At 36.2% G+C, this 22,586-nt stretch overlaps 1 protein-coding gene across 3 annotated transcripts in view; it reads left to right on the top strand.

Moving 5' to 3' along the window:
* VIRMA (vir like m6A methyltransferase associated) overlaps nucleotides 1-22,586 on the top strand; it is a 58,026-nt gene that overhangs the window by 26,083 nt on the left and 9,357 nt on the right. For all 3 annotated transcript variants that reach the window (XM_058698591.1, XM_058698592.1, XM_058698590.1), the window contains exons 9-17: nucleotides 1,363-1,854; nucleotides 2,901-3,055; nucleotides 5,336-5,418; nucleotides 7,428-7,521; nucleotides 7,659-8,203; nucleotides 8,730-8,965; nucleotides 9,461-9,713; nucleotides 12,106-12,323; nucleotides 20,196-20,328. In XM_058698591.1, the coding sequence (XP_058554574.1) occupies nucleotides 1,363-1,854; nucleotides 2,901-3,055; nucleotides 5,336-5,418; nucleotides 7,428-7,521; nucleotides 7,659-8,203; nucleotides 8,730-8,965; nucleotides 9,461-9,713; nucleotides 12,106-12,323; nucleotides 20,196-20,328 (2,209 nt within the window). The remainder of the gene's footprint in view (nucleotides 1-1,362; nucleotides 1,855-2,900; nucleotides 3,056-5,335; nucleotides 5,419-7,427; nucleotides 7,522-7,658; nucleotides 8,204-8,729; nucleotides 8,966-9,460; nucleotides 9,714-12,105; nucleotides 12,324-20,195; nucleotides 20,329-22,586) is intronic.

The following is a 22,586-nucleotide window of genomic DNA, read 5'->3' as shown; positions in this document are numbered from 1 at the left end:
CAATAATTCAAGGCTTACTAAGTATTGTTTTCTCCTCTGTAACTGGAGAAGGTACATTTAGATATCAGACTTGAAATATAGGGCCTTGAATGCTGTGCTAAGGAATTTGGATTTTTTTAGAATGTGGGAAACTCTTCACTGTTTCAGAGTAGTAGATCTGATCTGATCAAAATAGCATAAGATCTTATGTTTAGTTTGAAGTAACTAAACTTATCTTAGTTTGAAGTAATGCTTTCCTTCCAGAAAGAAAGCAGGTGTTCCCTGTAAACCATGTTGTTAGCGTAAACATTTTAGGCAAAGTGAGCATTCTTACCAATTGGGGGATGCAACCCTCCCCCTCCTCAAATCCGAGTTCCCAGATGCCAGCCAAGGACCAGCCTCAAAGAAGGCGTTTCTAAGAGTAAGTCTAAGGCCTGCAGTATTAACGGTTTCTGAACACTCCACAAAGTAGTTAAAAGATGCTCTTTTAACAGTATAGTGGTTCTGGGATTTTATCTTCTTGAGGATTCTGTTTGCTTTTATAGTCAAGAAGTTACTGGGGGGTGTTTGTTATCCTGAAGTAGAAGCCTGCGTTAAAGGAGTAATATGAGGAAGCAATTGTATACTGTATGATTCCAAATACATGACATTCTGAAAAAGGCAAAACTATGTGGAGACAGTAAACAGATCAGCGATTGCCAGGGGTTGGAGGGAGGGAAAAGGATAAATACATGGAGCACAGTATTTTTAGGACAACGCAGTTGCATTTGTGTCTATTTTGGGGTGTTGAGTAAGTTCATGCTTTTTTCTACTAAAAGTATGTATGCTAAAAAATGGTTCTTAGATTTGATAAAAGTGCTATATGATAGTATTAACTATTCAAATACTAAACATTGATAATTTTAATTTATTTACTCTAGTAGAAAGTACTAATTCAGATATATTACCTATAGTAAATCTGAATAAACTACATATTTTTGGTAGTACATGTACTATATTTTTCCTAGATACACTTAATTTAGATACACTGGTATATACCATGAGTAGAGGAAGACCATGGTGAAAAAGAAATATTTGACAAGTGGCCTGGAAAGAACATCCAGAATTTAAAGTCAATGTTGATTCTGGAAAGAGAAAACTTGTCCACAGTTATTTGTTGAACGTCCATTGAATGTTAGCTAGAAAAAAGCCTCACGCAATTTCACTTTTATTTGACCCATTGGAGAGAAGACTTGCTGCTTGCATTATGTTCTTAAAGTAGTATATTGCTGAGGGTAAAGATTGTGGCCATTAACTTTTTTACCTCTCTCCTATCTAACGAATATTGAGTAAATGAAGAATGTTTTGCACTGACTTCACACGTATCAATTAATTTTTCTACAGGTATCTTCATAGTCATCACTTCTTGGAGTTAGTTACCTTGCTTCTGTCAATTCCGGTAACAAGTGCCCACCCTGGTGTGCTGCAAGCCACAAAAGATGTTTTAAAGTTTCTTGCACAGTCACAAAAGGGTCTTCTTTTTTTTATGTCGGAATATGAAGCAACAAATTTGTTGATCCGAGCTCTGTGTCACCTTTATGATCAAGATGAAGAGGAGGGTCTTCAGTCTGATGGTGTCATTGATGATGCGTTTGCCTTGTGGCTACAGGACTCAACACAGACATTGCAGTGTATTACAGAGCTCTTCAGCCATTTTCAGCGTTGCACAGCCAGTGAAGAAACTGACCATTCAGATCTCTTGGGAACCCTTCACAATCTTTATTTGATTACTTTTAACCCTGTGGGAAGATCAGCTGTTGGTCATGTTTTCAGTCTTGAGAAAAATCTCCAAAGTCTTATTACTCTAATGGAGTACTATTCCAAAGAAGCCTTAGGGTAATTTTCTTTTTACTTGTTAAATTTTTTATTATTCAGGAACATTGTGTCAGTAAAGGGCTAGTTTCTTAAAAGTAGGTGTTGCATTTGAAAGTAAAAACTGTAATTATTTTTTGACATAATACATAATTTGTTAATTAAGGATTGGTATGACAGAAATCTCTAAAATATAAGATGGCTATAAAGCAACGAAATGGATCTTTTTGCAGCTTCTTCCAGTTTCCCCTTGGTGTTGACAAGACTGCAACTGTAGTACCCTTGCTAATTTGTGTGTAGAGTAATCCTAAGGCACCAAAATATATACTTGCAGAGTAATGAGGACTATCTTGCTGTCTTGAATTTTCCCTCACCTTTACACTGTGGTGCTCTGGTTTCAGAAGTACTTTGACTAAATGGATGTGGGGGATTTTAGAATGATACTAGTTTTCAAGAGCTGCCCTGGAGGGCAGAGGATTTTAGTGTCTGAGGAGGTAAACATGCTCTTCCTGGCTCATGTCATACAGAGCAGTGACATCCAGGTAGCTGGCCTCACAACAGGGTCTTGCTATGACTCCTTGAGTGATAGGTCTTTTGGTGGGGGGGGGGGGGGGGGTGGTGTGCTATGAAAGGCAAACACCATTGGCTTCCCTGCCTAGCTCTACCTCAGCAGTTTCACAGTAGAAGACTGAGTAATGATGGCAGTAGATTGATTCATCACACTTGTTCCTACTTATCTGGAGTGGACAAACATTTTAAAGGAGACCATTGAAGTAGACTTCTGGATCTTTTATTGTTAATATTTCATTGTTCTTCCAATCTTATTTCTTAATAGAATTTCACTTTCTATTGTGATACATGTTCTTTGTTTATATACTTTTAAGTAGTGCTTTCAGGTGAATTGGAGGTGAATGTTAAAATCTGATTTCATGTCTTCAGGAAGTTAGTTATGTTTCATTGTAAAATTCCCTGGTCTCTTTAAAACCAAATAGAAAAAAAAAAAGTGTTTAAAATTGTTCCTGGAAGAATTGTTTTCATACCAAAAACTTTAAAACCTTATTTTGTTTCAGTGATTCCAAGTCTAAGAAGTCAGTAGCTTATAATTATGCATGCATACTTATTTTGGTGGTGGTTCAGTCTTCCAGTGATGTCCAAATGCTAGAACAGCATGCAGCATCTCTCTTGAAGCTTTGTAAAGCAGATGAAAATAATGCTAAATTACAAGGTATGGTACTTGAAGTTGTTTAAGCATTTATGATATGTGAAGGGAAAAGTCTTTGAATATCTGTAATTAGTACTTTATCATGTTTTGATAATATACATAGTAATACGCTGTTATTGCCTCAGGGTACCCTATATGAAAGTGTTTTATATGGTGTTCTTAAAAAAATTTTTAGGAAGTTGTTGCAAGTACCTTTTCCTGGAAAATCATGGTAATTGGTGGTTGGTTGAAGTTACTAATCAAAATGGAAGAAGTAGCTTAAAGGTGAATTCAAAAGTTGAGTTTTGTGTATAGTTTGCATATGTGTGTGTTTTTCTATATATATCTCTAAGTATAACACTATTCTAAGTACAACTTAGAAATCTATTTGTCATTAACACATTGTGCTATCTTTAACAGTGAAAGATAGTGAATATGAACATTCTTTTCTTTTTTTAATAATTTTTTTTAAAGTTCATTTATTTATTTTGAGAGACAGAGAACATGAGCAGGGGTGGGGCAGAGAAAGAATCCCAAGCAGGCTCCGCACTGTCAGTGCAGAGCCCAGTGCAGGGTTCAAACCCGCAAACAGCGAGATCATGACCTGAGCCAAAATCAAGAGTCAGATGCTTAACCGACTGAGCCACCCAGGCACCCCGAGCATTATTTTCTAAAATATTTAAATGTATGTTGAGTGAAGTTTATGGCAAAGCTTATATGGGCAATCCTGAAAAATCAAAGGTATTTAATCACAGTTTTTTTATTATTTTGCTTTGATTTTTGGCTTTCTGACCTTACCAAATAGAAAATTTGAAAACATTGAGTAAATGCTATAAATAGCATGTGGCCTTTTTTCTTTTTAATCTTAAATTTTATGTGTGGTACTACCAGTAAAAGTTGGGTAGTAAATTCAGCTTCCCGTCTAGGAAATAGGTTTTTTCCCTGTAGTGTGCCTATATAAAAGGAGGTCACACAACATCTTCAAAGGTATTATTAATGCTTTACTACTTATTCTGGGTGATGGGTACACATATATGTTTTATTATTCCTTATATTTTTCATTGGGACAATATATTCTGTATATATATATATTTTGTATATATATTATATATATATTGAAAGAGTTAATTTAAAAACACATAGGAAAAATACTCATGTGCATGGTTGTAATCCTCATGGAGGAGTGTGTAGAACCAAGGAGAGACATGACTATTTTGTTTCCTTTAGTTTTTCCTACAAAGTGTCTGGAACTGGCATATCACTTTTTACATTAGAATGCTTTTCTTAAAACATTTTTGGTGATAAAGTATAGGTATTATAGCGTAGCTTCTAGGAGAGGGTTTTTTTCTACATTATTCCACTCAGTTTTTTTAAGTATAATTGACACACAATGTTACATTAGTTTTAATTGTACAACATAGTGATTCCACAACTCTATAAGGTTATGCGATGCTCACTGCAAGTGTATCTATCATCTGTTACCATACAGTGCTATTATAATACCACTGACTATATTTCCTACACTGTATATTTCATCCCTGTGATTTATTCATACCATAACTGGAAGCCTTTACCTCCCACTCCACTTCACTCATTTTGCTCATCCTTCCACCCCCATCCTCTCTGGCAACCCACCAGTTTCTTCTCTATATTTATGGATCTGTTTTTTCTTTTTTTGTTTGTTCATTTTTTTCTAGAAGAGTTTTAAATTCATTTGTGGTAGATGGTATATTTCACTTAAAATTGTTTATAAGCAAAGTGTGTTATTATTTTGGGATGATAGTGATTATTTTTAATTTTATAAAGACAAATAAGGAAATTGATAAAATTTAAAATTCATGTTAAGAGAAAAGACACTCAGCAAATGTCTACCACTCCCCCAACAGGGTTGATCCTGTTGGAAATTAATATATTTTGTGCATGCTTTTTGGGGGGTGTGGGAGGCAGCAGTAGCATTAAGTGAATAAACACTATTTTATTATGTTAGTTTATAAAAAGTCTTTTATAAATCTTTTTAATGTTGTAAGTTGATGGTCCTGTTTAAGCATGTAAACACTTAAGTTTTCAGAAACCAAGTAACTAAGAATGGTCACTTACTTCTAAACCAGTGTAGTAGTCCATTTACATTTCATGTTAAAACTTTTTTAAAAAAATTAGACATGAGCTCATCCCTGTATGAAGTTTAGATTATTGAAATCAGTATGAATCTGACAATGTTCTTTGGAAAAGAATACCTTTACTTCCTTTGTTATAAAGGCTTTTATTTTAAAATATTATATTATAAATGACCTCTTTGTTTTTAAGAACTTGGCAAGTGGCTTGAACCTCTGAAAAACCTTAGATTTGAAATTAACTGCATCCCAAACCTAATTGAATACGTTAAACAGGTAAGTAAAACTTAAAAGTACCTTGATTTTATGGAACTGCATGGTAGTGTATAGTAGTGTTACTTTAAATCATTTATGTAGATAATGCAGTAATTGTTAAGTATACTTGATTGATTTACTAGACTTTATGGGTGCAGATTCATACATATATGTAGATGGGTATGTGACGGTGTGTATATGGGAATACACATGCAGACAACCCTGTGTACTGTACTGCTTTCCACTACCAGATTCTTTCATATTTTTTTTCTCAAATTGGAGTAATATCACTGCCATTTTGATGATATTTACAACAGTGTTTTAAAGTTAAGTAATTTAACATATAATTGTTTAAGTTAAACTTTAGTGAAAAAAGAACTTCCTTCAAAATTTTTAGGCAAAAATTGACAAGAGTCAATTCCAGATAAGCACAATGGGGACTAGTTATAAATTTGTTAATTTGGGATGGTCACATCTATAAATAAAATATTCATGAAAGTTGAAAATCATAAAACTCATAATAGTACATTTGAAAAATTCATATACAATTCAAGTAATTAGTAATTAAAAATTCACTAAGATTGTTGTATTGTCAGTTTTAGAAGTTAGTGTAACATAGGAAGAAGGGCTAAAGGTGGTCATAGATGCATAAAAAGTTTAAGCTAAAAGAATGAACCTTGAATTATCTCCTCTTTCATTTAACAGGTAAACTGTGTGTATTTTTGTGTATGTGTGTGTGTAAAACATCTTGGTCTTGGAGTTGAAATGTGTTATTAAAATAACATACATGTATTTCTTTCTAATCTGGGTTTCTCTGCTTTAGATTTTTCTTTACTGACTTGTCTCCCTTATCTTCTCCTTTTACTCCATCTTTCCTAAGAGTACTTTAATCTCCTTTGGTGCCATCATATTCTTCTGTGTTCCTCACTCTATGCTTTGTATGACGTCTAGAGCTTCTCATTATATTCAGTCTTTTATTTGGCAGAAATATGATCATTTTTGGTCTGTAAATTTAAGTTGTCATGTATTCGGGGTACTTGTGTGTGGTCAGGAAAATATATAAGGAAACATCCAGTAAACATCAGATACTTGGGTACAAGATTTTAACCAGTAAGAAATTTAGTTCTAGAAATTTAAATTACGTGCTATAATTAAAGGAATTTTGACTTTTCTGTAAATCCTTATTCGTTAATTATACTTAATAATGAATGACTCTTATTCCAAGATATACCAAAAGCAGTTCATCTGAGACTGAAACTTCCCTTGGTGGCTCCATGCTGCCTTATGTAGTTTGTGGAATTATCATGGAAAGGCAGCAAGGAAGAAATCAGAGGAAAAGATGTAAGGTGAAAAATGTATAAGGGAAAGGAATTTTCTAATTTTTAAGTTCCTCCTCTGAGGTTTAGAAGCTGAAAGAGTAACATTTTTAAATGTTATTTTTTCTGAGGATTTTCAAACCATCTGTGCTTCTCTGTAGAAACTACAAAAACAGACATAACTATTGTCAGGAAACATGGCATGGGCAGGTGCTAAGGACATAGGCAACTGTATTTCTTTTTCCTTTAACCATGTCCTAACTGACCATCACAACTAGGTATCTATATTTAAGTGTGTGTTATATAGTGCTAAAACTTTCCTTGTTGCTTCCTCAGTTTTAAAAGAGGTTTAGTGCCCACAAGGCTCTGTAAAATCAGTTATTGCTTCATTTTTGGGAGGGAGGGTATTTAGAAAGAGTATATGATAAAGAACTATTTTAAATTCTTAATACAAGGAGTCTCATTCAGTTTTGTATGTTACCTTTGTTTTTAATCAGCACTTTTTAATCTACTTGCACTTTGTAATTATTCATTTTATAAAATAACCTTTATAAACTTCATAAGCATTATTCATGTTTTACATTTAATTAAGATACTTAAAGTGTAAGTACTTACTATGAGATGTATTTTTAACTAATGCCTTCTTGGGAATTTTTTCTCGATTTGTATCAAAGCACCAAGAATTAAACTTTCTGTTCATTTTTATTTTTAAAGAATATCGATAATTTGATGACCCCAGAAGGAGTTGGCCTTACCACTGCCTTGCGTGTTCTCTGTAATGTCGCGTGTCCACCACCTCCTGTTGAAGGTAATATGGCTATTATACATTAAAAACTATTCTTAAGGCCTAGTATAAATGTCATTTATTAAATAAAATATTAAAAAATCTTAACTGATTATTAACATATAAGTAATTAGTTTTTTTTCCCCTTATCCTATATAAAGGTCAACAGAAAGACCTGAAATGGAATCTTGCCGTTATTCAGCTTTTTTCTGCTGAAGGAATGGACACCTTTATTCGGGTTCTACAAAAATTGAACAGTATTCTGACTCAGCCCTGGAGGCTCCATGTCAACATGGGGACTACCCTTCACAGAGTTACTACTGTTTCAATGGCTCGCTGCACACTCACTCTTCTTAAAACTATGTTAACGGAACTCCTGAGAGGTGGATCCTTTGAGTTTAAGGACATGCGTGTTCCTTCAGCACTTGTGACTTTACACATGCTCCTGTGCTCTATCCCTCTCTCAGGTCGTTTGGATAGTGATGAACAGAAAATTCAAAATGATATCATTGATATCTTACTGACTTTTACACAAGGAGTTAATGAAAAACTCACAATCTCAGAAGAGACACTGGCCAATAATACTTGGTCTTTAATGTTAAAAGAAGTTCTTTCTTCAATCTTGAAGGTTCCTGAAGGATTTTTTTCTGGACTCATACTACTTTCAGAGCTGCTGCCTCTACCATTGCCCATGCAAACAACTCAGGTATCACTTCCATATAACATGCATCTTATAAATGACTGCAGTAACGCTTTAAAAAAAGCCAGTGATTTTGTTAAAAAAAAAAAAAAACAAACAAACCCACAACCCTCATCCCCTTCCCCTAAAAAAGACATAAAATAACCGGATGAGGGTGAGATAAAACTGAAGCAAGTTGGTCATTAAAGAAATATGGGGGCAACATTTTAATAAATTTTTGTTAATGTGAATTTTATGCTGTTATGTATACTTGTACTTTTGTTATTTTTAAATCCTTTTTTTCCCCTTTATCATGTGTTAGAATTTGCCATTAACTAGGTTGGTTCACCAATGGACTCTGTTCTACTGACTGCTAACCTGAGAACAATAAGATTTTCTAGATGAATTGAATTCAAGCAAATGTTTAATTGTATAATAGAAAAATGTTTTAAGCATGTGTTCTTTTCGTAACAGTTCTTCCTGAACAATTTTTGTGACTATAAATAAATATTAAAGAAAATCTACGTACACACACAATATACTTTTTTAACAGGTTATTGAGCCACATGATATATCAGTGGCACTCAACACCCGAAAATTGTGGAGCATGCACCTTCATGTTCAAGCAAAGTTGCTCCAAGAAATAGTTCGCTCTTTCTCTGGCACAACCTGCCAGCCCATTCAACATATGTTACGGCGTATTTGTGTTCAATTGTGTGATCTTGCCTCACCAACTGCACTTCTGATTATGAGAACTGTGTTGGATTTGATTGTAGAAGACTTGCAAAGGTATTAAACATTTTTTCCTCAAGTTATTTTTGACACATACATTTTTTTTCACTTAGAATGTGGAAACCAGGGTTTAGAATGCTCAGATAATATATATGTGTGTGTGTGTGTGTATATATATATATATATATATATATATATGTGTGTGTGTACACATATACACAGGTATACATACACATTTGTGTATGTATATGAATATATGTAGATTGTTTTTAATTGGAAAACTATTTCACATGCAAGATACCTTGAAGGTCTTGATTTTGGGTGTTTAAAAGGTGAACTATAAAGTACTCTGATTTAAAAAAATATATATTGAAATCTGAATTTATAAAATTTTATAATAATTGTAAAATTCCAAAGAAATCATAATATCCAAGGATTGAAATATTTTATACAAGATTTGTGTAAGATGATATGTGTTGGAAAATAAATATTAGTTAAATAATGCCTTAAAGTTAAGAATTTTGTTTACTAAATGTATTGATTTTATTTCAGCACTTCAGAAGATAAAGAAAAACAGTACACTAGCCAAACCACCAGGTTGCTTGCTCTTCTTGATGCTCTGGCTTCACACAAAGCTTGTAAATTAGCTATTTTGCATCTAATTAATGGAACTATTAAAGGTGATGAAAGATATGCAGAGATATTCCAGGATCTGTTAGCTTTGGTGCGGTCTCCTGGAGACAGTGTTATTCACCAACAATGTGTTGAATATATCACATCCATTTTGCAGTCTCTCTGTGATCAGGTATTTATAGTTATTTTATAAATTCATTTTTTGTATATGGTTCCAAAGCTTCCCTTGATATAAATCTTGTCTGTGAACACAGAGATCTCATCTGTTTTATTATTCCTACTGTTGTTTGGGGAGATCTTGTTTGACCAGTGAACCAATAATAAAATGGTTTGGTGCTTCATAGCTTTCTTTGGGTTTGTACTTCACAGGTTTCTCTGAAGAGCTCTTTATGAGATTGCATCATTGGATAGTTACTTTATGTGCCACTATATTCGTTGGGGTTGGTTATGTCCAGCATGTTCATTTTCATTCCACTTATACACAGATTCATTCTTGAAATTTATAGCTTTGTGATTGGTTGAATTAATACCATGTATTTTTTTGTTAGGACAACTTTTGAAGGTATCATAGGCTACTACAGTTTTAGTGTGTTTCCGACTACTCTCCTTACAGATGTTGACCAAAAGTAGTAATATTTCTACCTTTGTGTATTATTGACTTCCAGTTTATAATTCCATGAGTTAATGAAAATTGTTTTAACTTTTAAATCTCATTGGGATTGAGATTTTTTAAGATTTCTATACCTAATGGTACTTTAGCTTATCATAATGCTCCTGTCTAATCAGATGTGATTTTTTTCAGGCAGAATGTATATTTTTTAATATTTATTTATTTACTTAGAGAGAGAGACAGTGCACACGTGTGCACAAGCAGGGTGAGGGGCAGAGAGAGAGAGGGAGAGAAAGACTCCCAAGCAAAGCTCTATACTGTTAGTGCAGTCTGACGGGGAGCTTGATCTCACGAACTCTGAGATTGTGACCTGAGCCAAAATCAAGAGTTGGATTCTTAATCAGCTGAGCCACCCAGGTGCCCCCAGGCAGAATATTTTTAATAGGATCCCATGTTGGAAGATTATCTTTATTCAGCTGACAAAAACCCAGTTTGGTTACATTTAACACCTAAGAAGGAGCATTTTTGGTGTGACTTGTTTTCACAAAAAGAGGATCTGGTAGAATATAGTTTTGGACCTGGCAGAGAGGATATTTTAAGTCCTTATACCCTAAAGTGTCCATTTGACTGGTGTTTGTTATATAACCCAGGTCAGGTTTTATGACTAATCTGAATGACAGCATAGCACCATAGCTGCCCTGATCACGTAAACCTCATTCTTGGCCTCATCTTACTATATTTGCCTTCTGATTCAAACTTTGTTTTTTGGTTGTAACCCATGTTGAATACTAGTTTACAGTATGTTGAAGTGATTAAAGACAATGAGACATCCCTAAAAATGTTTCTGTAAAATCTACTTTATTTACTTCTATAAAAAGAGTGGTGAGAGTTTTTAGTTATTGTTGGTTAAACTTGCTTAGTGCTGAAAAACTTGAATTTTAAAAGTATATAAAAACTAGAGGAAAATATTTAGTTGAAAGACAGTGCTTAAAATGTTTATTTGCTCTATCCATTTCTTTTTGTGATGTTTTAAATTCCAATATGTTCATTAAAATTAATTTCACTGGGGGCACCTAGGTGGCTCAGTCAGAGCCTGCTTGGGATTCTCTATCCTTCTCTCTATCTCTGCCCCTCTCCCGCACATGCATTCTCTCTCTCTCAAACTAAATAAACATTTAAAAATTTATTTCATTGAATGATTTCTTTATAAATTAAAAAGATATTCAAATGAATCAATAACACATGATTTAAAATCTTTTAGTACCAAAAGAATGTAACCACTTGAAGATAGAAACTACACTCAGTGCAGTACAGAAGGAAAAATGTGTAGGAGCACTTGGCTGGCTCATTCAGTAGAGTATGCAAATCTTGATCTTGGGATCATGAGTTCAAGCCCCACGTTGGGCATAGAGCCAGACAAACAATCAAACAAATAAATAAGTGCAAGCTTAAAAAGAGATATTCTTTTGGGGCGCCTGGGTGGCGCAGTCGGTTAAGCGTCCGACTTCAGCCAGGTCACGATCTCGCGGTCCGTGAGTTCGAGCCCCACGTCAGGCTCTGGGCTGATGGCTCGGAGCCTGGAGCCTGTTTCCGATTCTGTGTCTCCCTCTCTCTCTGCCCCTCCCCCGTTCATGCTCTGTCTCTCTCTGTCCCAAAAATAAATAAAAAAAAAAAAAAAAAAAAAAGAGATATTCTTTTAAAGTAAAAATATTGTAAAGTAAAATATTTGTCTTTGTTTCTTTAAGTGTATATCCTTGAATTACCTTTTATAGAAGAGCAAAATGACGCCATTGTTCTTAATGTGTTTGAATTTATATTTGGTGTGGGAAGGTGACAATGTTTTGATGAGATAATTACTAAGTATTAGTTGCTGTGTGTTTCTGAAATAAAAATGTTAATCGATTGTGATAATAATGAAAGAAAAATTTTTCCCTACTCCTCTCCACCCTCACAGGACATTGCGCTTATTTTGCCAAACTCTTCTGAAGGTTCTATTTCTGAACTGGAGCAGCTCTCCAATTCTCTACCAAACAAAGAATTGATGGCCTCAATCTGTGACTGTCTACTGGCTATGCTAGCTAACTCTGAGAGCAGTTATAGCTGTCTACTGACATGTGTCAGAACAATGATGTTTCTTGCAGAGCATGATTATGGATTATTTCATTTAAAAAGGTAATGCTTTATCTAATTTAATATATTCTTGGATTTAACTTTTCACTCTGTCATCCCTCCCCAAATTAGTTAATTCATTGCTGTTGTAGAAGGCTGAAGATATGATTTCTTTCATGTGGAGAAATTTGTATTTATGGAAAGGATTTTTTAGTAGTGAAGTGTGCTAGTAATCCAATCTTCAGCATTAAAATATAAATTGAATAGATAGACAAATTAATGTGGACATCTTACAGTATTTAAGAAGGGAATCTTACTGTTCCAGGGATATTAATTCACACTGTTTTTGTTTTGTTGATACATTTACCTGTAGTCCTTTAAAAGTGATGGTTGGTGTAGGGTGCGTGACTGGCTGAGTCAGTAGAGCATGCAGCTCTTTTTCTCAGGGTTGTGAGTTCAAGCCCCACATTGGTGTGGAGCCTACTTAAACAACAAACAAACAAACAGAAGTGATGGTGCTGTGATGGTGCTGTGATACTCTGTGCTGATTCTGTGTTTTTTATTCTGTAGAGAAGTGGCTGAGATAAAATTAATTTGAGATGATGTAAACCTCAAGTGTAATTTCTGCTTCAGTCTCTCTGTCCATGCCCTCATCTTTTTCTTCTCTAGGAAGGTAGCTGGATGTTATGTAGATTTGCTTGGAAATTTGTAGAAGTGTGTAGGATTATGAGACAGAAAGGAGGAGGAAACATGTTTGTGCCTCTCGTTAATTCTTGTAACATTGGTTGAAAACTTACGTTCCAAATGCTCTTTGGTGCTGGCTCCTACCTTCTCCACTTCCTTCTCCTGAAAAACCTGTCTCCTGTTTTATATTCTCTTTCAGTTGGTGGCACCTGCTGAAAATCCAAGTTTTCCATTTCCTCCTACCCCGCCTTCTTAGTCTCTCACCATAATCTTTACATTTTACTCTGGAATGCCCCTTTTCCTATTGCCTGGGTATTTACTCTATATCCTTAAAGCTCATCTTCTACTCTCCATCTCCAGGAAAGCCAAAAAACTTTGCTTGATTCCTCCATTCCTAAGCTCTCATAGTATTATGTGTGATATGTTTAATTTTGCTGGATTCCTGTTTCTGGTCTTTTTTCTATTGGTAATCTTTTCCTAAGTTGTCTTAACCTATTCCAGTTTCTCTCTTTAGCTCTAATTTTTCTTCTAAGCTCCAAATAACCCATCCATTTATTTGATGTCTCTGCTTGACTTTCTATTGGACATCTCAAACTGAACAGATTTAAAGGAGAGCTCTTGAAATTCTTGCTCTCAAACATGTTTCTGTCTTGTTCATCCCAGTAAGTGTTATCACGTTAACTGCCCACACAAAACACCAAGATCTTGATTTCTCTCTTTTCCTTACTTCCTACGTGCAACCTATCAGTAAGTCCAGTGGATTATACCTCCAAAATTTATTCCTAATTTGATCACTTTTGTCCACTCTGTAGTTACCACCCTTGTCCAGTTCACTGTCATTTCGTGCATGACTCATTTCAGTAGCCTCCAGTCTACTTCTTGCTTCCACTGTTGTCCCCCTAAAATCTATTTTCTGAGCATTCAGACTGATTTTTTAAACTTAAAACAGGGGCGCCTGGGTGGCTCAGTCGGTTAAGAGTCCGACTTCAGTTCAGGTCACAATCTCACAGTCCGTGAGTTCGAGCCCCACGTCAGGCTCTGGGCTGATGGCTCAGAGCCTGGAGGCTGCTTCCTTCTGTGTCTCCCTCTCTCTCTGCCCCTCCCCCATTCATGCTCTGTCTCTCTCTGTCTCAAAAATAAACATTAAAAAAAAAAAAAAAAAAAACTTAAAACAGATACATTTGTTGTTCTGCTGAAATGTTTCCAGTGGTTTCCTATTATACTGCAGTAAAATCCAAACTCTATAATGTTCTTTAAGGCTGTATACAATCTGGCCTTTGCTCATCTCTTTGACTTAACCTCATAGCTTTTTTATCCTCAGTTTTGCTACCTGTCAAGCTCATTTCTACCTCCAGACTTTTTTGTTTTGTTTTGTTTTCCTAAAATTTTTTTCCTCTAGATCCTTATAAGACTTAAAGACTTATTTCTCACTTCACTCATGTATCTGTATAAATATTTTTCCTGTCAAAATACCTGTCTAAAATAGTGTATCCTGGGGTGCCTGACTGGCTTAGTTGGTAGAGCATGTGAGGTTTTTTTTTTTTTTAATGTTTATTTATTTTTGAGAGGGAAACCAGGCACGAACAGGGGAGGGGCAGAGAGAGAGGGAGACACAGAATCTGTAGCAGGCTCCAGGCTCCGAGCTGTCAGCACAGAGCCCGATGTGGGGCTCAAACTCACGGACCACAAGATCATGACCTGAGCTGAAGTCAGATGCTTGACTGACTGAGCCACCCAGGCACCCCAAGCATGTGACTTCTAATCTCAAGGTCATGAGTTCAAGCCCCATGTTGGGCGTGGAGCCTACTTAAAGTAAAACAACAACAACAACAAAACACTAAAATAAGTCTATCTTTTGAGTCCCCATTCCTTATCCCCCTTTATATTTTTCACTGTATTTATACTGTTTGACATTGCATTATGTAGATTTATTGTTTATTTGAATATAAGCTACCCTAAGAAAGGGACTGTGTCTTCTTGACTTTAGTCCCCCAGCATTTAGAAACCTGGTACATAGTGGGCTCTATGAAAGAATAAAAATGGACACTGGATTCATTTAGTCCACAAATACTTATTGAATGCCACTTCTGGGCCAGATACTGATCTAGGTACTAAAGATTGAGTAAATAAAATACATAGTATACTACAGAAAAACATTAAATAGAGCAGTTCAAGCTGCTGGTGAGTGCCAGAGTGAGGGTAGGAGTTGTCATTTGAAATACGGGGAGGTGATCAGGGAAGTCCTCACTGAGAAGGTGACCCTTGAACAAAGACCAAGACCCAAAGGTGAAGGGTGAAACATGTTAATATCCTGGGGGAGAACAATCACAAATAGCATGCCTAATGTGTCTGAGAAACAGTCATGAGGTCACGGTGGCTATCTTTGGAGTAAGAGAGCAAGGAGAAAAATGATAGGGCATAGGTCGGAGAAGTAACCTGGGGGGAAGGTGGGGGTCAGCAGATCAAGGGCCTTTAGGGTTATTATAAGGGCCATTGTAAGATTTTGAACAGAGGCAAAGAATGATCTGGTTTTTTATCTGCCTTTTTTTTTCTTATGAGCAGGTCACTATTATGCTTTTTACATAGTTCTAACAACAACCCTGAAGCACGTCACAAAAAATTTTCTTTTTTGAGGTAATTGTACTTTCAGAAGAATTACAAAAATAATAGTACAGAGTTCAGATATGCCTTTCATCCACCTTTACCCCTATGTTCATGTCTTATGTAACCACTAAATATTTACCAAAACTGAGAAACTAACCTTGGCATAATACTATTAACTAAAATACAAAATTTATTTAGATTTTACAGTTTTTCTGTTAATGTTTTTTTCTGTTTTAAGATCCAAGACAGGATCCTACATTGCTTTTAGTTGTAATGTATCCTTTGTGTCCTGTATCCTTGTTTTTCATGACCATGACATTTTTGGAGAGTACTTGTTAGTTATTTTGTAGAATGTTCCTCAATTTAGCTTTCTCTGATGTTTTCTCATAATAAGATTGAGATTATGCTTTATTGAGAAGATTATACAGAGAGAAATACCTCTTTTAGTGCACCATATTAGGAAACACTTGATATATTTCTGATGATATCCACTTTGATCACTTGACTGAGGTGCTGTCTGTCAGGATTCTGCACTGTAAACTTAATAATTTTCCATTTTTAATTAAATATTTTGGAGAATATATTTCCAAAATATATTTCCATTGTGCAAATACAGGATCTTATTTCTGTGTAAAACTTTAGTCAGTAGGTTGAGCATCCAGTTGGCTCAGTAGGTTGAGCATCCAGCTTCCACTCAGGTCATGATCTCACAGTTTGTGAGTTCAATCCTTGGGTCGGACTCTACACTGACAGTGCAGAACTTGCTTGGGATTTTCTGTCTTTCCCTCTCTCTCTGCCCCTCCCTGCTCATACACACACACACACACACACACACACACTCTCTCTCTCACTCTCTCTCTCAAAATAAATAAACATTTAGAAGTATTGTTAAAAACAAACAAAAACCCTTTTGTCCACTAATTTTAGTATTCATCAGTGAATCTAGGCATGTGGCAGGTTTTACTGTGGTATCCCAGTGCTGGTTTCCTATTTCTCTTAATCCTTTTTTAATTTTTTTGATGGTTTATTTTTTATTTTTAAAATTTTTAATGTTTATTATTTTTGAGAGAGAGAGAGACAGAGCTTGAGACGGGGAGGGAGAGAGAGAGAAGGAGACACAGAATCTGAAACAGGCTCCAGGCTCTGAGCGGTCAGCACAGAGCCCGATGCGGGGCTTGAACTCACAAACCGTGAGATCGTGACCTGAGCCGAAGTCAGACACTTAACCGAGTGAGCCACCCAGGTACCCCAATGGTTGTTTATTTTTGAGAGAGCAAAAGAGAATGAGCGGGGAAGGGTCAGAGAGAGAGGGAGACACAGAATCTGAAGCAGACTGCAGGCTGTAAGCTGTCAGCACAGAGCCCAACATGGGTCTTGAACTCAGGAATTGTGAGATCATGATCTGAGCCAAAGTCAGGAAGCTTAACCGACTGAGCCATGCAGGTGCCTCTCTCTTATTCCTTTTTAATTTATTAATTATCCTTCTATAAAGAAGAATTACCACTTTCTCCTCATTTATTTACTTATTCAGGGATATAAGTATGAATTTATGGACATTATTTTTTTTCTCTTTGTATGATAATCTGATACTATTGTTATTCATTTTGTTGCTCAGCTTGTGTCACTGATTTTGTTTCTTCTTATTGGATAGAGCTAGGAAATATATGCCTGTGTCCTAACTCATGCATATATATGTCTACATTTCTTTTTGTATCTATTTATTTGTATGTATGTATTTTTATTTTTATTTATTATTTTTTTTCAAGTTTCATGACATTGCTTTATTATCCATCAGAGTTCATCTCAGGGTCCATACAAATTCAGTCTTTCAGAGTACTATCTCTGGCTTGCGTATGTCAAATGTGGACCAGCCCTTGTGACTGTGGGACAGGTTGAGCCAAAGGGGCCCTGGCCTTTTGGTTTTAGGATTACATGGACATGCAGAGCCCTAGGGCATCAGAAGGGGTCCTGCCGAGAGCTGTTTGTGTGGAGGCTGGGCCAGATATATTAGTGGGGAGCTGGCCTCTTTGCTGGGCCTAAGGGAAATAAAGTTAAAGATCTCTATTCTACATTGATCACATTCCCATTGGATGGAAATGTTGAACGCACTTTGGTCTTGGCTGCAGCGATTCCCTCTCTCTTACTGTGTTTCTGACTCTGTCTTCGTTCACTCTTAGGAGCCATGGAGCTGGCACTTACTCAGCGGGCTCCTAGGGATGGCCATCAGGTTCCCACTGGGTTCTGTGCTCAGTAACAGCCATCAGCATCAGATATCCCAAAGGAGAATAGCCCTTCTATTCCTGAGCTTGGTGCTTGGCTGTTTGTAACAAGGGGAGGCAGACAGGATCCAGCTTGCCTCATTGCTCTGGTTGATTGAAGTGCCTTCCTCCTCCTTCTTTTTTTTCTTTAAAATATAATTTATTGTCAAGTTGGCTAACGTACGGTGTATATAGTATGCTCTTGGTTTTGGGGGTAGATTCCCGTGATTCATCACTTTGTATGTATTTTTTTAAATGAGTCCATACTGACATTTTGACTCTAATATTAGATGTTGATTCTAGCTTTCTCTCTTTCCTTGTAACCTTATTCATGTTTCATGTTGTGCAGTTGTGTGGATTTTGACAAATGTATAGAGTCATGTGTTTATTGCCACAGTTGCATACAGAACAGTTCCATCAGTGTACTACCTTTTTATAGACAACTTCTTTATAGGCTGAGCAGCAGGGGCAGCTGGGTGGCTCAGTTGGTTAAGCATCTGACTCTTGACTTCAGCTCAAGTCATGATCTCACAGTTCGTGAGTTCGAGTCCTGCGTCAGGCTCTATGCTGACAGCTCAGAGCCTGCTTGGGATTCTGTGTCCCTCTCTCTCTGCCCCTTCCCTACTTGCTCTCTGTCTCTTTCTCAAAGTAAATAAAAAGATAAACTTAAAAAAAAAAAGTTGAGCAATAAAAATACCAGCTTAAAAGTTTAGATATTCTAATAGGTATGTAGTGGACCCCAGATTTTAATAGATCATGGAAGTATTTGCTTAAGGTTATATGTAGAGACTAGTAATTGGTGTAGTCCAGTTTTAAATCCATTCTTTTTCCATTAATCATATTATCTTTGTATTTAATCTCCTTCCTGTTTGTTGTGCCTTGTCCATTCCAGTATTTTATAAAGTTCTCAAGAGCAGGAGTCTTTATCTTTCTCTTTTGTATTGTTTTACCAAAGTCTTCTATGATGGCATCTCAGAATCCATCTGAGTTATATTTTTCAAATGTAAACACTGCATGTTTAGTGTTAATATAATCTTATTTTCATTTTGATTAATTATGAATTGTTACAACTCAAAGGGTACAATTGAATATTAGAATACTTTGTCCTTGAAATTCTCTTTTGATCAACAAAGAGCTGTGTAATTGTATAGAATAATTTTAGCAGGACTTGGATATGGTTGATTGTTATACTTAAATCTACCTATATCAGGAATTGGCAAACTATGGGCCACAGGCCAAATTCAGCTGACCACCAGTGTTTATAAATACAGTTCTGTTGGAGCATAGCCAGCATTTATGTGCTGTTTATGTCTGTTTTCCCACTACACAAATGAGTAGTGACTGACGCTGGTGTTGTGTATAGAGAGAAACAGACTGCGTTTTTTTTTGTTTTTTTTTTTGTTTTTTTAAATTTTTTTTTTCAACGTTTTTTATTTTTATTTTTGGGACAGAGAGAGACAGAGCATGAACGGGGGAGGGGCAGAGAGAGAGGGAGACACAGAATCGGAAACAGGCTCCAGGCTCCGAGCCATCAGCCCAGAGCCTGACGCGGGGCTCGAACTCACGGACCGCGAGATCGTGACCTGGCTGAAGTCGGACGCTCAACCGACTGCGCCACCCAGGCGCCCCCAGACTGCGTTTTTATTTAGCCAGCAAAGCATAAAATATGTACCATTAGGTTCTTTACATAAAAAGTTTGCAGGCCCCCAGTCTATACCCTTGATTTTCTTCTGTCAAATTATAGTAATAATAATAATTATTAAATAATTTACATAATAATTATTACATAAAGCAGGCTTTCTGGTCAGGCTTCTGAGACGGCTATAACCTCCTTGTATTAGAGAAATCCTCAGGCTATAAAAAGTATAAAAAATAGGGAATTTGGAGTTTCTTTTGCTAAGTTTTATATCTTTATTATTTGGAGGAAATTTTTTCTTTTTTTGTGGGGGGCTTGAAGCTTATTTTTAAAAGAAGGTATCTGTAGATATTGCTTTGTTAAATGGTGTTGTGTACATAGGCACACCAAAACATTTTTTATTTATTTATTTTTTTTTAATTTTTTTTTTTAAACGTTTATTTATTTTTGAGACAGAGAGAGACAGAGCGTGAACAGGGGAGGGGCATAGAGAGAGGGAGACACAGAATCCGAAACAGGCTCCAGGCTCTGAGCTGTCAGCACAGAGCCTGACGCGGGGCTCGAACTCACAGGCCGTGAGATCATGACCTGAGCCGAAGTCGGACGCTTAACCGACTGAGCCACCCAGGCGCCCCCCCAAAACATTTTTTAAATGATGGATTGAATTTTGTTCTGTCTGAACTGGAGATCGTTTATTTCTCATACTAGATTTATATGTTCAAATTTTGAGACATATTCTCTCTTTATTTACAGTTCTTTGAGGAAAAACAGTAATGCTCTGCATAGTTTACTGAAACGAGTGGTCAGCACGTTTAGTAAGGACACAGGTGAACTTGCATCTTCATTTTTGGAATTTATGAGACAAATTCTTAACTCTGACACAATGGTAAGTGTACATAAATGTATATGTATGTATTTGGTATTTTTTTTTTTCAACGTTTTTTATTTATTTTTGGGACAGAGAGAGACAGAGCATGAACGGGGGAGGGGCAGAGAGAGAGGGAGACACAGAATCGGAAACAGGCTCCAGGCTCCAGGCTCCGAGCCATCAGCCCAGAGCCTGACGCGGGGCTCGAACTCACGGACCGCGAGATCGTGACCTGGCTGAAGTCAGACGCTTAACCGACTGCGCCACCCAGGCACCCCAGTATTTTTTAAATTTATAGACTTTTGTCATAAGTTAAAAAAAATCACTTGCATTCAAAAATATCTTGAAATATTTTTGGAAGTTTGAACTTAGAATAATGTTTTTTTTTTTCCTGTGTCCTTACCCGACTATAAATGCAAGGTTTTGATTTCTAAAAAAGATAGGTGTTTTAGAGTAGAATTTACTGAACTCTTTTTAAATCTATTAAACATCATTAATTTGTGAATACTCTGTAACTTGGCAACTTAGAGAAAAATACTCCTTACAGAGCCTTCATCTTTTATATAATTTTTTACATTGAGTTATCTTGCCAGGGACACTCAGGGCAGTCAAATTTTATTAGTCTCTTAATCAGATATTTACCTTCTGTCATTTAATTGAGCATTTACTCATTGTGTTTTGGATATTGTGCTTTTGGGGTGATTGCAAAGTTTATTACACTAGGGTATTTTGGATCCATCATAGATACTAAGTATCTATGTCTCTAAAATCTTGCTGTTAAAATCTAATTAAGAATTTCTCCTGGGGCACCTGGGTAGCTTAGTCTGTTAAGCCTCTGATTCTTGATTTTGGCTCAGGTCATGATCTCATGGTTTGTGAGCTTGAGCCCTGCATCGGGCTCTGCACTGACCACGTGGAGCCTGCTTGGGATTCTCTGTCTCCATCTCTCTCTGCCCCTCTCCTACTCACGTGCGCTCCTTCTCTCTCTCTCTCTCTCTCTCAAAATAAATAAACTTAAAAAAAAAATCTCTTCCATCATATTTTCCAAAATCTAGCATATGTTGTGGACACAATTCCAGAAACCTTTAATAGGCTTGCCTTTAAAAAGTGTTTTTGGTCAGATAAGTTTGGAAAAGTCTCCCCTGATGGAACTTAACTGTGCACATTAGTATAGTAAAAGTTCTGAAAGTTCCTGGATAAATAGAAACTTGCTTTACTATAGTCTAATCTAGCTTTTCCCAAATGGATTGCCTGCAAAATACTTTGTGTGTGTGTGTGTGTGTGTGTGTGTGTGTGTGTGTGTGTGTACGTGTACATGTGCATATACTGTTAACATCCTGTGGGTCTGTATTCTGTCAACACTGGTTTAAGAAATTCAGCTCAAGGGCACCTGCGTGTGTCAGTGGGTTGAGCATCTGACTTCAGCTCAGGTTATGATCTTATGGTTGGTGAGTTCAAATGCCACATCCAGCTTGCTGCTGTCAGCACAGTTCGCTGCTCCTCCCCTGCTCACGCTTTCTTTCTTTAAAAAAAAAAAAAAAAAAACAGCTCATATTTAAGATTTGTGTTTGGGAAGAATTGTGGAGGACCTGTTTAGTTCAGTTTTACCAAAATAAATATAATATGGGATGATTTCATAAGGTAAAATTAAGTAAAATTACTGTTTAGTAAACATGTAATGCGTGTAATTTATATTAAGAATATCTACTCCTCCAGTAAGGGATGCCTCGCTGGCTCAGTCAGGAGAACATGAGACTTGGCTCTTGAGTTCAAGCCTCACATTGGGCATGGAGCCTACTTAAAAATTTTTTTCTGTTTTACTCTAGTAAGCACCTCTTGGCTGCCTGTTGTTTTTGTAGTTTTTTTTTTATACTGATTTTACTGGCAGATTTGTGTTTGCTTTGTGTCAGATATACTTTATTAAAGTGATTAAGTTTACCAGATGCTTTGATCATTAAAGATCAGATTTTGATTCTGAAAGGTAAAGAGCATATTTAATGGTAGGACTATAGCTACCGTAAAGAAATTTTAGGAGTTTTTATGTAATGGAAGACTAATTAGTTTTACCAGATCCTAAGTGGTGTGTTGTTAATAAATCAGTTTGACAGATTTTCTTATGCATGTCATCAATTAAACAGTTTCTAATCAAAAACCATTAACCAGTGTTCATTCTTGTTATCCAGAAGCTGCTGGTCCCTGAGGACTGCTAATTAATGCTTTTATTCATCCCTCACCAGTGCATTTCCTTTTCTTACCTCCTTCATTGGGAAGATCAA

Source organism: Neofelis nebulosa, chromosome 14 (genome assembly GCF_028018385.1).
Source record: "Neofelis nebulosa isolate mNeoNeb1 chromosome 14, mNeoNeb1.pri, whole genome shotgun sequence".
NCBI lineage: Eukaryota > Metazoa > Chordata > Mammalia > Carnivora > Felidae > Neofelis > Neofelis nebulosa.
This window is presented reverse-complemented; position numbering and strand designations above follow the sequence as displayed.